The 17252-nt window shown below is 40.2% G+C and overlaps 3 protein-coding genes across 3 annotated transcripts; 2 read left to right on the top strand and 1 right to left on the bottom strand.

The window, feature by feature from the left end:
* Window positions 1–267: 267 nt before the first annotated feature.
* On the top strand, window positions 268–6486 carry ints10 (integrator complex subunit 10). The gene is made up of 17 exons (XM_079250420.1): window positions 268–640; window positions 759–826; window positions 914–1017; window positions 1133–1272; window positions 1360–1441; window positions 1520–1660; window positions 1805–1979; window positions 2290–2459; window positions 2556–2695; window positions 2868–3021; window positions 3222–3304; window positions 3666–3821; window positions 4321–4429; window positions 4654–4733; window positions 4852–5014; window positions 5132–5225; window positions 6112–6486. The coding sequence occupies exons 1-17, from the start codon at window positions 512–514 to the stop codon at window positions 6266–6268; spliced, it is 2145 nt and encodes a 714-aa protein (XP_079106546.1). The 5' UTR covers window positions 268–511; the 3' UTR covers window positions 6269–6486.
* A 374-nt stretch (window positions 6487–6860) lies between these two features.
* tlr1 (toll-like receptor 1) lies at window positions 6861–10222 on the bottom strand (the record flags this gene model as incomplete). Its single annotated transcript, XM_079249870.1, has 2 exons — window positions 10111–10222; window positions 6861–9276 (listed from the first exon to the last, which is right to left on the bottom strand). The coding sequence occupies exon 2, from the start codon at window positions 9267–9269 to the stop codon at window positions 6861–6863; it is 2409 nt and encodes an 802-aa protein (XP_079105996.1). The 5' UTR covers window positions 9270–9276; window positions 10111–10222.
* A 1718-nt stretch (window positions 10223–11940) lies between these two features.
* On the top strand, window positions 11941–16906 carry klb (klotho beta; the record flags this gene model as incomplete). The annotated part of the gene is made up of 6 exons (XM_079250148.1): window positions 11941–12696; window positions 13821–14334; window positions 14428–14696; window positions 14783–15039; window positions 15226–16157; window positions 16479–16906. The coding sequence occupies 6 exons, from the start codon at window positions 11941–11943 to the stop codon at window positions 16904–16906; spliced, it is 3156 nt and encodes a 1051-aa protein (XP_079106274.1).
* Window positions 16907–17252: the final 346 nt, after the last annotated feature.

The raw sequence follows: 17252 nt of genomic DNA, 5'->3' as shown, positions 1-17252 counted from the left end.
ATATTAGACGGTATAAATTGTGTAGGAATTATATAAGATAATTGTTTAAAGTGTGTTATAAGTACAACACACCAAGATTCTACAGTTTATTCCGTTATTTTGGTGCGACTGGCTAATTAGCTATTGCTAACACGACGGACCGTAAAGCGAGGGGGGGGGGTTTACGACTGTGACGTAAAAATATCGTCACATTACGTTAGAAAGACTGCACAAAAAGGCTTGCCTAATTTTGGTAAATTAACAGGGATTTTTAGTGGCTTCACCTTCTATTTTTAGATATTGTCGTAATAAATATATAAGATAATCATAATCGAGTATTGCAGTGTGGATAAGTTTTGCAAAGATGTCAAGTTATAGTCTAATAGCTGAAGCTAGCTAGCTAACGTTATATGCGGGCTAACAGTATATTTACAATTCGGGGTAGCAATTCATTAAGAAACCACGTGCATTAAACTACAGCTTGGGCTTTTTGAGGCCCGTCCGTTTAATTGATCAAACTAATTAATTTGCAATGTCAGCGCAAAAAGACTGCGAGTTTTTGGTGAAAAGAGCTCAGGAATTGGTTTCAGATGATCCCTGTGCAGCCAAAGCTTGGCTTATAACAGCAAGAACCCTTTACCCAACAGATTTCAACATACAGGTAACAATATGTTTATTCTAAAGACAGTACGACCATAAAAGATGTGGAAATTGCACGAACGTATCAGCAATAGCTTGGTTACCATTCCCTTTAAATTTTGTTTACATTGTTTTCACAGTATGAAATGTACATTATTGAACGCAATGCAGAAAGAACAGCCTCAGCAGGGAGACTTCTGTATGACATGTGAGTTACAGCACTATCAGTATTTATTTCAAGCATTATTTACTCTAGCCTGTGCTAACAGTTACGAATAACTCGTTTGCCCTCTAGGTTTATAAATTTTCCAGATCAACCCATTGTTTGGCGTGAGATTAGTGTCATAACAGCTGCCCTGCGGAGTGACTCTCAGGATAAGCATGCACAGTTTCTCAGAGGTATAAACTTCCCTGTTTATCTTAGTTTAAAGAATCTTATAGTGAAGCAAAACTAGTGATTGGAGGGACAGTGTTTCTTTTTGAGGTCTGAAGAGTGTCTCTTTTCCCAATTTAGGGCTTTTTGAGACGCTGCCTGGTCGAGTGCAGTGTGAGATGCTTCTGAAAGCTACAGAGCAATGTTTCAACACTTTGGAGAAAGCAGAGATGCTTTTACTCCTTCTCAAGCGCTTTCCAGAGTCTGTGGTACAGCATGGTGTATGTACTAATACCTTAATTCTTGAATATTGGAAGGTAAATTCTGTACAAACCACTGTCCATGTTAACAATATCTTGAATTTGTAGGTCAGTTTAGGAGAAACGCTGTTAGAGGCAGAGGCATCAGAGAATGTGGAAACTCCTGTCAACTGCTTCAGAAAACTTTTTGGTTAGTGAAGATTATTATATATATATATGCCCATAATAAGTAAACAAAATATTCACTTGCTATATGTCTCTCTTGCAGTGTGTGATGTCCTTCCTTTGGTCATTAACAACATGGACATGCGCTTGCCAGCAAGCCTAATGCAGAAATATATACTGAAAGCAGCTGAATTCTACATTGGTTATGTTACTCGTGGACCTTCACCTGATGTACCGTTGCAAGGTTTGGTTGCACTTTTTTTAAGTCTTTTTTTTCCCCCTTTTTTTGTCAGTCTAAGCTCGTGTGGTCACTTGGAATATTTAGTTTTATATCCTTATATTTCCTGTTCAGTTCTTGCCTGACAGTTTATTTTATTTTGTCGTTCAGGTTCCCAAGAGAGTGGGACTTTGAAGTCGCCTGGTGTGTCCCGAGGCTCCCAGCGCTACGTGATTGATGGCCTGTCAGAGAAATCCTCACTGGTATCAGAACCTTGGGAGAGGCTGCTTGATATCCTCGCTGTGGTCGGAGCACGCTGCGAGTGGCAGGGAGACAAGGGACAGAGGTGGCCTATCAGTCTCTGCTGCTTGTACTTATTTAGTCGCTACTGTTTTTTTTTTTATTATGTCCAGTGGCAGTTGTGGAAAATACAGTCAGTTTCTGATTTATCAAGTAAATCATGTGTTGCTACAAACATTGCAGCCTATTGCTAGAGTTTGTGAATGTTCTTATGAGCAATCTGATTTAACTTTGTGGTCTTTTTTTAAAGACTATTGATTTGAATAAAGACAGGAAAGAATGGAGAAAAATTAAGTTTTCCTTTACCTAACTGACATAACTTACTTTATAAAGTATTTTTTGTGTTTGTGCTGTAGGAGTTATGTGGACATGCTGCAGAGGGTGAAGGAACTATGTCGTTACTTGCCTGGTCTAGAAGGAGAAACCAGATCTCGCTGCTGCAGTCAGGTGGTCATCTGCGCTGCTCTTGTACTCTTCCGCAGTGCCTTCCTCTATGTCTCAGCTGTACAACCTGCACTGTTCCAGGGTATTGAATTTATATTTGTCATCTCACACAGTTTATAGTTTGTGTCTTTCTCACTCTTCTGTTGTGAATTAAAGTTTATGTGTTTATATTTTGCAGCGATCAGTGCAATGAGTTCTGGGCCCTGGATCCTGGTCGAAGATTTGAGTTCAGTGTACAGCGATGTGGACATTGATAGAGGACTAATGAAACATGCACATAAGAAACGTAAACTGGCTGATGGAAGAGAGAAGACAATGGTAAAGACCAATTTGAAATCGGAAATGTTTTGACCGGATTTTTGTGAAAGTCAATCATTTATTAACAGTCATTTTAATTCACTGCATGTTTGCTCTTAAATGAAACACACAAAATTTTTGTTATTTTTGTCTATTGTAATTTTGGTTACTCTCCCTGTGCATGTTTCTGTAGAGCTCAGATGATGAAGAGGGTCTGGGTAAAGGCAGAGGTCGCCACATTTTAGTAAAAAAGACTGAGATGCCCGGCTGGTCAGAAACTCTTGATAGCTTCCGTACAGCGAGAGAAAGCTGGGATCTCCTTCACACACATGAGAGTCTAGAAACTGGTAAGTATCACAAACATTTTATGTCTGCACATCCAAATGGGGTGTAACTATGTTGTTACACTATTATAAAGTAAATACAGCAACATTTACCAGTAATGCAAACAGAATTTTTTACTGATAAACAACTATATCCTGTTCACTGTGGCATGATTGGAGCTTGGTTAGGTTATTTAAATTAACTTTTTTTTTATGTCTCTCAGAGTTTAAGAAGATCTGTGCTGCATGGAATACGGATTGTTGGCTGTGGTTCAGAATATTCCTAACAGATATGATTATATACCAGGCAAGGATCACTGTTTTTCTTTCCTGTGTGTGGAAAAAAAAAAAACCCAAAACAAGCACTTTCCTAAAAGGAATTCTTTTATTTGTCATTGAATTTTTAAGGTTGCAGATACTCTGAAAAGTTAAAATCACAATTGAGATCTTACTGAACAATACCAGGTGCATAGGCTGTACTTTACCATTAAACCAAAATGTTTAGCTTTGTATGTAACTCGATTTTTTTGCAGATCTATGAACATGATTTATTAAATCTGGGATAATTGGTGATAATAAAAACAAAGTAGTTAAAACTTAATACTTGATAAATGCTTACTAACATAAGTATTTTTAACTTTCTCATTTTTTTGTGTGCTGCTTTTCAGGGCCAGTATCGTAAGGCTCTCTCCAGCCTGCATCAGATGGCTGCAGTGCAGCAACCTCAGCCGGGGCAGCAGAGCCCATCAGGTCAGACCAGCCTGGAGCACCACAGGGCCCTCATACAGCAGGCATCCTGCCACTACGCACTGGGAGAGTACCGGGTACACATGTGCTCACCACCTGACTCTTAACTTTATCAGATTATATATGGTCTGCTTCAGTTTTTATTGCCTATACAACTGGGACACACTACATTTTGTTTTGTTGCTATTTTGGGAAGCAATGTTTCCATTTGCATGTGCAATTAGTTCAGGTCTTATTAATAGAATGTTTGTGTGTGTGTGTGTGTGTGGGGGGGGGGGGGGGGGGGGTTTCTCTAAACTTCAAAATTGAGCAAAATGTGTACTATAATATTTTATGGTGTAAAAAGGAATCAGTTTCACCATTTGGCCTGAAGGTGGGGGTGTTGTTTGCGCTTTCTGCTACTGTAGTTGTTTGCATTTAATCACAGGCAGTTGTGTTTTATGTGTGTCCCTAGTTGATATAAAAAAAAATGCATGCAAAATTCTGACTTATGAATATATTGATCAGTAAATTTGAAGTATTTTGTTTAATATCCTTGTCATGCAAGTATTTAATGTATTGCACTTTGTTAATCAGATGGCCTGTGAAAAGCTGCTTGACGTTGTCAGTGGATTGGTTCCCTCAAATCTAGAACCAGTAAAGGCTGTAGAAGATCAGGGCAAAATCAGGACCAAAACCAGGAAAGGTATTTTTTTTTCTTTATTATTCTGAAAAGTATTTAAAATACTTGGATGTAAAACACTTTGTACTGTATTCGACGTAATATCTGGACTGAACAATAGGATTAAAATACAGTACCGATTGGACCACTGCTGATTTAGTGAAGTTTATACGAATGACTTTGTTTAAAATGATCAAAATGATCATTCATTAATAGTTGATTAAAACATTGTCATTTGTATTAACTAGGTAACGACCTGCGATTGCTTCCTTGCACCAACAAAGCTGTGCTGCCATTCTGTCTCCAGTTGATGCTTGCTTGCTTCAAGGTAATTAAGTGTGTAAAGTCTCTCCAGATAAACTGTATTGCTGGACATCTCAGATTTTTTGTGTATGGCTTTGAGAGAGAACGCTGTAATTATTGTGTTTCTCATTGCGGCCAATCAGCTCCGAGCCTTTGCAGACAACCGTGACGACCTGTCCCTCGGTCATGTGGTGGTGCTCCTGCAGTATGACTGGCCACAAGGGGAAATGCTGTTTTTAAAAGCGGTGGATAAAATCTGCCAACAAGGCAGTTTCCAGTACGAGAACTTCTTCAACTATGTTACGAGTATCCTTTTCTGTGAATACTAAGTCTCAGTTCTGTCACAGCGTATTTACATGTTTGCATGACACATAGCTCTCACATCCAGGATGTTGGTTTCCATAAGCTCACCATTTAACTCAGATATTGACATGTTGGAGCAGTTTGCCTATCTGCGTACTCCAGAGGGAGGGAGGATTCAGCTGGAGCTGCTGCCCAATCAGGGAATGCTGATTAAGTAAGCAACCCCCATTCAGAGTAATTATCAGTTGGCATGGTGACTGCACTCTCCCGTTCTTTTGGTGTGTGTTTTTAATAGAACAGTGCTTTTTTACTGATAATATACATAGACATGGCCTGTGGGGAAATTTCACTTTGAACTGAATAACCTGTTAATGGAGCGGGCCTTGTAAAACGGAGGCATTTGTGGTTTAAAACAAAGCTGTAATCAAACTCCTTGGTGCGTTGCTGTAGCAAGTCGAGACACTTGAATGAAGCCTCACTGACAGAGTTGTTGAATGTTGCTGTCCCTCAGGAACCCTAGCCCCGCCCTGGGGGTGGAGTTAAATACCCTTCTGCTACAAGGGGTGCAGACGATGGACAGGTACCCCAGGCCCCTCCTCCCACAGTCCCCATCCCGCCCACACCAGTCACCCTTCCTTCATTCCTTGCTTCAAGGCTCGTCATCCCCCAGTTTTAATTTGGGCCTGTCATTTTTACATCAAGAGTTAGTCGTTCTTTGATTTTTCTGTCGGCGTTCATTTATTTGAGCCATTATTCCTCTTTCTGTGGTCATCACTGTTGTTGTTATATGACAATGATGTTGGTGGTGTTTTACAGTTGTCAGTTTAGTTGTTTGCCTCTTTCATGACAAACTCATTTCATTTGTGGACATGTTTTCTATGGTTTTGTTCCTGTAATGTAGCATATGTTGTTTTAACTTGATTATATGATTTATGTGTTTTTAATGAAAAAGAAACATACTGTTTCCATGTGTTTATCTGTACTTACTGATAGGCCATCAAGTTATCAGTGTCTGTGTATGTCAATCAACTTATAGGAACATATTCTGACCATGTTTATGTTTGTTTTTATTTTTTTGTTTGTATCCTTTCCTTTTGCAGACATCACACTGTGACTCGAGGAATCACCAAAGGAGTAAAAGAGGATTTTCGTCTGGCCATGGAGAGGCAGGTGTCGCGTTGTGGAGAAAACCTGCTGAATGTGCTACATCGCTTCTGCATTAACGAGAAAATAATCATCATCCAGTCCCTTCCGTGACACCTTGCCTGAGCCTTTTCACCTTTTTACTGGCACAGTTTTAAGTCAGTTGGACAAACCTTTTTTTTTTTTTTTTTTTTAAACTTAAAATACTCAACACATGTCCAGTTATCTTGTTTTTAACATCCATCATCAAACTCTTTAAGAAAATGAATCTGTTTGCCTTAAAAGTGGACATTTCATTCTTTTTCAGAGAGCTTGGAACAATTCTGGATGTGCAACACTGATGTCATTTTCCCTGTACAGTATATGTGTCGCTTTTTTCCTATAAAGAATGATATTACGATGTTAACTTACGGTCATGTGCTTATTGACAAAAGGATCAAATGTACAGTGTGTATGTTTCTATTAAATTTCACTTGAAAGGTTAAATGATTTAACATTTTATTTCATGCATATCATTAGCATCCACTCATACAAAGTAGATATCCGTTGCTTTGGCTCCAAAAGGTTATCTTATGATAAAGAACCAGACAAGACAATCTACAGATTTTAAGCTGGTCTCAAGCTAATTCACATATTTTTTAAAAAAAAAACCTTCCCCAGTGTTCCACTGACACTTCCTTCTCTGTAAAATATCTCCCTTCCAGAATCACTCATTTATTTCTGTGACTGGTGCATTTGGCAGGTCAGCCTGGAGGGCAGCTTTAAGATTAGCCCAGAAAAGCCTGTGTTTGCCTTTGTCCTGAGGCCATTCCAGGTAGGTGTGGCGGCTCATCATGGATTTGAGCTGGTAGTACTTGGATGGAATCAAGTACTGAGGAAGAGGCTCGAGCAGCACCAACACGACACTGTCCGCACCCAATGAAAGACGCTGGTGGCTGGCAAAGTACAGCTCATAATGGCACCATTCACTCTTGACGAAGTGAGCAGAGAGCACAAACACAGAGCGGCGGCTTTTCTCCACACAGCTCATGATGTTCTCCACAATAGTCTTTCCTGGAACAAAACTTCTCTCATGGTGGCAGATCCTGAGCCCTCCCATGGGGCTTTCGAGGTTGGGGAGGAGAAAGTTCTTCACCCAGTCTTCATCGTGCTGACTGTAAGACACAAATGCATGGAACTCCACACCCAGCAGATCTTCAGGTCGAACTTGTTGCATTCTTGCACGATGTTTGGCTTTGGTCCACTGCCAGATCATGCGGATGTACCAGGGAACATCCAGATGGTGGCACAGAAAGACAGTTGTGATGATCAATACCACTGCAGGCACCAAGATGGCGGCTGCTAAAAGGCTGATACTGCAGGAAATTTCAGGGATCCGGAAGTCTTTCAAAGTGGTGTCTCTTACTGTCTCTGGGTAAGTGCAGTAGTAGCTCAAAGGCCAACTCAACAATTCAATGCCTGAGTGACTTCTTTTGTTTTCAGCCTCGTTTGCAAGGTGAATAAAATTCATCACGGTGCAGGTGCAGGTGAAGGGGTTGTGACTGACATCCAGGGTTTGTAGGTCAGGACAGGTTTCCAGCCTGGTCACAGACGGGGCATGAATGGAGTTTGACTTGAGCATAAGCTTGTTCAGTACGGGGAAAGCATTACACCCCGGCAGATCCCGCAGCTTATTCGAATTTAGATTCAGAGATGAAAGATTTTTTAGTTTAAAAATGGATTGTGGTACCACAGAAATCTGGTTGTTCTGGAGATCCAACGTTTCAAGGCCTTTTGGTAGACATTTAAATACTGAGTGTGTAAGACCTCCAGAGGACAGATTCATTATGGTTATGTTTGGCGGCCACATGCACACAGAGAAGCCATCATAAACCAGGGAGTTAACACTTATGTCCAGGTGTTGCAGAGATGTCATGTATTGCACACGTTTACTCAATGAATGGAGATTCTTAAGATTGTTGTTTACCAGAGACAATTTTGTCAAGTTAACCAGAGTCTCGCAATCAACTATATGATCATGTTCCACTCTGGTGAAGATGGAATCAGACAGTGCGCAGTAGGATAAATCCAGCTCAATGACAGGACTCTGTTTCTTTGGACACGTCATGTAAATGATTGAAGTATCCAATATTGCTAAATGCTTTACTGGCATATTGATAAAAAAGTTACACATGGCCTCCTGAGAGAAGAAAAAAGAGTTCACAACTCCCCTTCTGACGGTGAAGGACTTCATGCTGGATGTCTCTGCCACTCTGGTGTCAAAATATGGTGGATTCTCTATGGTTGCATCAGAAGCACTCAGATGGGCAATAGATGTATGCAGAACAGCATTTATACATTGAGTTAACTCTTTCCAGTCAATTACCACAGCGTTGAGAGAAAGATGGGAAGTGTGGATCTCTGCTTTCTGACTCAGCTGTGTTATCAAGTTTTTGTAGCTTCCGGTCAAATTGTTCATCTCTACTTCAGGAAAGACTGACAGAGCATCAGCAACCAAATCTCTGAGCATTGTTTGATGGCTACTGAAGACTATTTGAAGCTTTTGAGCATGGACATCCATTAGACTTCCTGTTTCATACTCCAATTCCTCCTCAAGATAAAGAACCAGTGTGTGTAGTTTTACCTTAGCGACATTTTTGAAATCATCCGTGCTGATCATTTTTGCTCCAAGCATTAATCTCTCCAGTTTTACCAGGAAACTAAACTCGCTTCCAAGTGTCATGTTTGGAAACTGATTCCAGGCCAAATTTAGAACTGCTAGGTTCCCCGTGTGAAGCAGGTACTGTTGATCTGACAAGTTCAGGAGCATGTTGTGTGACAGGTCCAGATCAATCAGCAGTGGTGTGTCAAGAAAAGTCTCTGCATCAATGAGCTCTAAACCATTCCATGACATATTCAGGAACTTCAGAAGGTTCGTGTTTTTGAAGTCTCCTTTGTGAAGTTGATGAATGTGGTTGCATGAAAGGTCTACGGACTCAGCTGTCTGTGGCAGGTCTGTCGGGACTGAGGAAAGGTTCCTGGATGAACGGTCTACAACGCCATCAGGGGATGAAACAGAGTTCTGTAGCCCCACTAACATGGCAGCTCCCCAGAGGACTGTGGTCAAGAGCCTCATAGTTTGCCTAGACAGAGATAAGACACTAATGTATATCACAGGCACTCTGCAGCTGCAATGTTATACATAACACACTTTAAAAGCAACAAAGTTGACCAATGTAATATAATGTGCAACATTTGAATTAAATCAATAGCATACGAAGTACATAAGAAATAAAATAATTAAATAAAACAAAATGATGTCTAATCACACAGTTTTCATGCTGCCACTGCAGAGACCTGGTTCAATTGAACTCCTGACAAGTGCTGGACACACTCAGGAGGAACTGGTTAGCTGGGTGGTTACAAAAGCGTGGATTGCTGTTTTAAAGTGTTGTTGTGTGAGACACAACTGTATCTTAGTTATTAAGATGTTGTCCTAACAAAAACAAAGGTAGTGTAAAAAACAAACAGTCCCTGCCATACACCCTTACCCTGTGACTGTGTTCAGCTTTTGGTGAAATACAAGTGTTGGTTGAATTCCATTACAATTTTCACAATTGCTGTTTGTGATAGTTTGTTACATGATATTGCTTAATAAAATAGAGAAATGTTATACCTAGCCTACCAGCACTAGTCCATACTAATTAACCCTGGCTAGTCAGCGTAATAATAACAGTTATTAGTGTTGCATAATATATTCTAAATGCTGTTATTTTTAGTATTTATTCTTTTGTTTTCATAGGTACGTCATTCAAAAGACTAAAGAAAGCAGCATACCATAATAAACTTTAAAACTATGTAAAATGTTCTTTTCTTGCTTGCTACTATGATAAATTGCATATAAAATCAACAGTAAATAAATACCTCTTCAGCAGGCTTTATAATGTGTACAAAAACGGTATGAAGAATACACTAACCTTTAGTGAGGACACTTTGATTAATATTGTTGTACTAAGTATAAAAATAGGTCCATTGTAAAGATTCAAAACTCCAACTTGAAAAACAGAAAAACTTTAAAAGAAAAAGACTAAATGATACTTAACGAAGCAAAACCAACACAAGCAGAGACTTCTTTTTAAATGAAATGATGAGCATCATCGGTTTAACAAGATCTGTATCTACTTCTCATTTGTCTGGTTCTTTCAGTAAATGGCAAAAACGAGGTAGGAGGAGTGGAGATGGGGGGTAAACAGGTTTACAGTTGAGAAGAAGTAAAAAAAAACCTGTTCTCCTCTCAGTCATGTTTATTTTTCACACACATCCTATTTTCACTTCCCCTTTCTTCACCAAAAAGAGCTTATGATTGAAGGAAGTGATTCTTCAGCAATGTAGGAAAATGAAAGTGTGAAAATCTCTTCTTTTGTGCTTCATTTGACCTTTACCTTGTAAAATTATTTTAAATAAATGTATGTATTTGATTATTAGTAAAGTAATTGTTCATTGGCTTATTTTGGTGCTTTGATTTTTAAACTTTGCTTCTTGTGTATGCATGAGTTGTGTAAATGAAATGACTGAATCACAGCTCGTCGTTTGCTAAGAGACTCTCCTGTATTATTCATGGCGGCCACAGTGAAGCCAGGTTGGGTGATAAGTTAACATTTTCCAGCTCAATTCACCTGACCCATCAATGCCCTAAAGCAGTGTGTATCCTGAGTGACCAGTGTTTACTCTTGATTGCCATACACATTTTTGTAATGAAGATGGATGAGTGATAGGATTTTTTAAAAATGGGGTTTAAATGTGATTGCATAGCTTGGTGAAAGACAAGTATGAGTGCAGACAGAAGGGCTGTGACACACACACGCACTTCCCAGCATTGTTTTTGTCAGCTGGTGCTCCTCTTGCCGAGGGTCACGACGGTGCAAATACAGAAAGAGGAGCTAAATTGAATAAGGTTATATAATGTGGTGTTTCTGTTCTCACCTGACAGTCTGATCAAATCTGGAGAAAACACTGCATATGTGCTTAGCGCTCAATTGACCATGAGAGAGAGAGAGAGAGAGAGAAAAAAAAAAACAAAACAAAGAAATGGTTGACTGTAACTTTTTTTTCTTGTACAGCAAATGGATCTAAAGTTATCTTCAGGTTTTTGTTTTCTTTTAAACTTACCTCAATTAACTAAAGTACAGCAAACAAGTAAGTGTCTTCTTATAACCAGACTCCAGTTTGGGGTACTTCTTACTTATAAAACTAGGATCAGAGTACAAGCTAATTATTGACACAAGAATGTTCTTTTACAGCAATCACATTACGTCTGTCAGCTTAGTGGGTGCATCCTTGCAAGCACAGCTCACTACTATAATCATAAATTGTGGGAAGCTGTGACTATTTATATAAGAAAAGTAAAGGGGAAAAAAGATGTTATCAAAGGATGATGAAGGGATTTTGGCAATAAAGGTGAAAGTAATCTGCCGGATCTGCTTTAGCAGTATAGTAATACAAGCGTCCTCGGATATGAGTCAACCTTTGTATTTGTGAACATTATTGTAGTAGGGAGGGGCTGAGTGGGAGCAGAAGTACACTCACAGGGAGATAGGGAAGACTAACAAGGTTGTCAGACGGATCCATCAGCACCTTCAGGCTTCAAATGTCCCACTCATCTGGCTTTGATCGTATTTCCCCTTTCCCTTCCAACATTATGGATCTCTTGCCAATCGGAAGGAAATTTATTTTGATGAAAAAAGCAGTTGATTGACACCTGTTATTCTCTTTAAGTTGATTTCTGGGACAAGGCGGACCGCTCCACTATGGTGAACCATCCTTTTAACACATGCCTCTTATTCTCCCTTCTGTGGTTGATGTTTTGTTGGAACAAGGCAGCCTGTTCTCCTGGGGAGGGCAGACGTGTCTGGCAGCAGCCCAGGCTGAACACCATCATCAAAGACAGGTTTTTTCTTCATGACACCTTCCCTTTGGGATTTCTCTGGGGCTCAGGTACATCTGCTTTCCAAACTGAAGGAGCCTGGGATCAGGATGGGAAAGGTGCTTCCATTTGGGACCATTTTACACACTCTTTTGTCAGTGGTAATTTAACCAGAGAAACTGCAGATGAGGCAAGCGGCAGCTACAACTACTGGGAAGAAGATGTGGCAGCACTGGAGTATTTAGGAGTAGGATCATACTCTTTCTCGCTGTCCTGGCCCAGGATTTTCCCTGATGGTAATGCCAGAGGTGAACCCAATGCATTGGCTGTGGAACATTACAGCTGTCTCATAGAAAGCCTTCTGGAAAAGAAAATAGAGCCCATTGTCACTCTTTATCACTCAGACCTGCCACAGGTGCTCCAGGAACAATATGGAGGCTGGAAAAATGACACATTGGTGGAACTTTTTGAGGATTATGCTGCATTTTGTTTTCGGACATTTGGTAGTCGTGTTAGATACTGGCTCACGATGCATAATCCATACCTGGTGGCGGTGCAGGGGTATGGAACAGGTGTGCATGCTCCCGGAGAGAAAGGGGGTCCTGTGGGCTCTCTTACTGCAGCCCACAACCTGATCAAGGTAAGTCATCGCGGGTTACTAAACTAGTTTTGAACATTTAATGCAATTACAAACACACATAAACTTTGAACTCCTACAGCTTTATCAGTTTATGATGGTCAATGAATGTTTATATCTTTAACAACACTGTTTGGTCACAGGACAGTGAAGTAAACACAGACTCTGATGCTCCAGTATCATATTGTACAATCCCATTAAATCCATCATAACTACTGCAAACATTTTGGACAACTAAGTGCAAAAACCTCCCTTTTATCTCCTTGATAACCATTTGGCCATTTTTACATTGACAGTTTTGTGATAAGCAAACAGGAGACTTATAAAGACACTGAGGTCAAAGTCCACCACATCAGCCCTTTTGTGCTGGAGGGAAACTGAGTGTGTCAGGAAGTCACAGAGACACGGTTCATTAATAATCACTTATATTTCTGCAGTCACGCACAGATGAGTAGGTGCACAGCGAAGACAGAGCAGATAAAACAGAAAAACAATGATTTACAGCTGCCCACTAAACACTTCTGTTAATACCTATTACTTCTGCCAGGGAAGCTTTTTAGTAGCGAATAAAATTTCTTGTTTACTCATCTGTTTAGCATGATGACTTAACTGCTTTTCAACAAAACTGACTAAAATTTTGTGGAAAGTGTGACAACTTTGTACTACTGTCTTTACAATATTTGTATGAAATAAAACTATTGTTTTCTTTAACTGCATGGGTCCAGGGATGACCTAATATTAATAAAACTGTGATTAAACTAGATTCAGAGTATTGCAAAGCATAGGCAGAGATCTCTACATTATAAGTAGACTAAACCTTTGTAGCATTTAAAGGGGATAATAAATCATTTTCAGTGTCACTCTTTTAACTTTTCATATAACAAGAAGCAATGGTATTATAAAATGCATTTAACAGAATGATGCAACCCCAAATGAACAGGCTCCAGTTTATTTCTACAGTGTGACATTTGGCCATAGTGCTGAACAGTAGAACCCTAAATGGGAAGCATAAAGAAAATACAGCCTAGATTTATTTACACATTAATAAACATTTCTATGAAGAGTTCAGCAAGATACATTAAAGTTTTTCTGTGTCATGTGTTATTTTATAATACTTTCATTTTTAGGCACATGCCAAAGCTTGGCAGAGCTACAACACTCACTTCCGCACAACTCAGAAAGGTAAAGTATCCATCGTTTTAGGCTCCCACTGGGTTGAGCCTCAAAGAAGCCAAGCCACAGCTTCAAATGTTGCACTTTGTCAGCAATCAGTCGAAGCTGTTCTTGGATGGTTTGCTAATCCCATCTTTGGTGAGGGGGACTATCCTGTCTCTCTAAAAATGAAGCACGGAGATCTCATGCCCACATTTACTCCAGAGGAGAAGCGCTGGGTGCAGAAAACGGCAGACTTTTTTGCTCTGTCGTTTGGGCCTAACAATCTCCGTCTGGGACGAAACCTGATCCACTATGGTCAGACAGTAACTCCAGACCTGAGACGCCTCCTGTCCTGGTTAAAATTGGAGTATGAGAACCCCAGTGTCCTGGTGGCTGAGGGGGGTTGGTTCTCTGAAGCCAGTGTGGGAAGGGAAGACACAGTGGCCATATACCTGATGAAAAGTTTTATCAACCAAGTCTTGCGAGGTGAGCTAAAGTTATCTAAAATTGTAACCAATTCAGTAAAATATGGATTTAACAAATACACAAATCCTTACTGTTTTATTTTTGTTGTTAAAGCCATCAAGCTTGATGGTGTCCAGGTGTTTGGCTACTCAGCCTGGTCATTGGTGGATGGATTTGAATGGAATTATGGCTACAGTATCAGACGAGGCCTTTTCTATATCGACTTCAATCAACCAAACAGAACCAGGATCCCCAAAACCACTGCTCAATACTACAGGCATGTTGTCACTGAAAATGGTTTCCCAAGTGACGAAACCTCTGCAGAGATCAAAGGCCACTTCCGCTGCAAATTTCACTGGGGTATTGCAGACTCTATATTACAGGTAAGACTAGAGAGCTCACATGAGAAAATAAATGAACACCGTCTGAATTTATTACATTAAAACATTTTTTTTTTTTTTTTTTTCAGGTACAGTTCTATCCTTTCTCACCCCAGTTTACTGACCCTCGGCTGTATAGTTGGAACCTGACAGGAGACGGATCATTGCATGTGGTCCCAGGAGTGAAGCTCCGCACCAGACCAGCCCAATGCACTGATTATTTGGCTATCCGTGACCATCTCCGGCTGTTTGCATCTACTGGGGCTTCTCATTATCGTTTTGCCCTAAATTGGTCTCTGATTTTACCCCAGGGGGATTGCACTCGTGTGAACTCTGAGGCTTTAAGGTAGAATGCATAAATATGAATATTGAAAACCACGTAAATTCAGATACATTTAATTAATTTTAGTGTATCAAAATTGATTTTTAGAGCTAAACATAACTTGACAACAGGCAGTTTATAACCTCTAGTATTATTTTACTAAGTCTCTCTTTCTGCACATATTAACGCCTAACTATTTATTTCTTAAAGGTACTATCGCTGTGTGCTGACTGAACTCAAGAAGCTGGACCTGGAGGCTGTGGTCATCATGTACTACCCGACACACAGAGCACCAAATCTGGGCTTGCCTGTACCTTTGCATTCCTCTGGGGGTTGGCTGAAGTACAGTACAGTGAAAGCTTTCCAAGAATATGCAGAACTTTGCTACCAGGAGCTGGGTCCTTGGGTTAAATACTGGATCACCATTAATGAGCCCAATAGACTGGTAGATGTTTATTCTAATGGGACAGAGAGGCATCAAGCTGCTCATAACCTTCTTCTAGCCCATGCAAAAGCTTGGAGGTTATATGAGAGGGAATATTACAATCAACAGCAAGGGCTAGTATCACTTGCACTACATGCTGACTGGGCCAAACCTGCCAACCCTTTCCTTGAATCACACACGGTGGCAGCAGAAAGATTTCTTCTATTTGAACTTGGTCGCTTCTTAGACCCATTTCTGGGGACTAGATATAGGGAAAAGCAGAGGATAGGGGATTATCCGTATGAAATTAAGGAATACCTGGAGGAGAGAGCACAAAAAATGGGCCAGCCTGTGTCTCCTCTTCCTAGTTTTACTGAATCTGAGCGCCAGGAGCTGAGAGGGGCATTGAGTTTTATTGGTCTAAACCATTTTACCACCCGTTTGGTTTCTCCTCATCCCCACCCGCCAGGCAATTTTCAAAAGAAACCAACCCCTGATCATGACTGTTTGACACTTTCTGACCCCACCTGGCCCTCCTCCGGCCTGGGTCAGGCTCTTGTTCCATCTGGTCTTCGGGAGATGCTGAGATGGGTGAACAAAAGATATGGCAGAGCTCTGCCTGTCATTGTTACAGGCAGCGGGATTGATGATCAGGCACCTATAGAGGATAAAGTCAGGCAGCACTACCTCCGAAGTTACCTGCAGGAAGCACTTAAAGGTAGGACACCTAGAATATGTTGTATAATCATAGCTGAGTTATTGCACCACAGGCAATTCAGATTTAACGGTCTAACTGCCTCCTAAAAGACAGGCTTACTAAGAAATAATGACCATAAAACAAAATAATGGAAAAACAAATACTCATGTAGCAATGGTAACTAGTATTATTTTGCGATACTACCAGTCAGGAATCTGTTGTTTCACATGAAAGCATATCTCTTAAATATGTCAACCATATTGTGTACAGTGTTTACATTTCAAGTAATTTCTCATTTGTCAAAATCTACTTTTTAATCTTTTTACTTCTTTTTCTTCTCAGCTTACCATCTTGATAAAGTCAACCTACAGGGTTTTTACGTTTGGAAGCTCCAAGATCGACATATTCCCCAGTACGGCCTCTTCACCTCAACTCAACACCAGTCCCTGGCCAAGGCGTCCATTGCTGTGTACAGAGAAATTATTACTCACAGCGGTTTCCCTAGCAATGACACTGTGCAACCATGTAAGTTTAATAAGCATCTGGAAAGCTGCTCCATATGTGAATGGCTATTCAAGAACAAACCAATGCTGATTTTTGGTGGCTGCCTCCTAATAACGGCAGTTATGTTGGCTGCAATCGTCATCTTTGTCATCGTCACCAAAAGAAATCAAAGACAAGATATAGGGAGACAGAAGAACAGGCTGAAATGGAGGAAAAGAAAGGATAGAGCACCAATCTGTGTCTGCCCTAGTAGACTGACTCATTAACATGTTGTAGAAAAACTGACAGGCAAGAAGGATATTGTACACTTGTGTCTTCTCCAGTGGAGTTTCTTTTTTCTATCGTGACAAATGTGCGGTTTACCAGAAATCACAATCAACAGAAAATGTGTGCCCATGTGTTTGTAAGTGAGGATTAAATATGACTGTATTTATCATTATCCATATGCATTAACTTGCTCACTGTTTCTGTTTCACAAAACCTAAAAACCAATGTGAGCTATGAAGTTGAACATAAAGCAGCACACTTTATGGTTTCATTTATTGTGGATTGAAGCTGGGATCTTCAACAGGGAGAAAACATGTCTACTATTCTTGTAGTTCTGTAATTAAT

The sequence above is a fragment of the Telmatherina bonti genome, assembly GCF_933228915.1.
Source record: "Telmatherina bonti genome assembly, chromosome: 12".
In the NCBI taxonomy this organism is placed as follows: Eukaryota; Metazoa; Chordata; class Actinopteri; order Atheriniformes; family Telmatherinidae; genus Telmatherina; species Telmatherina bonti.
Note: the sequence above shows the minus strand (reverse complement) of the source record. Positions and strands in the feature narration are given on the sequence as shown.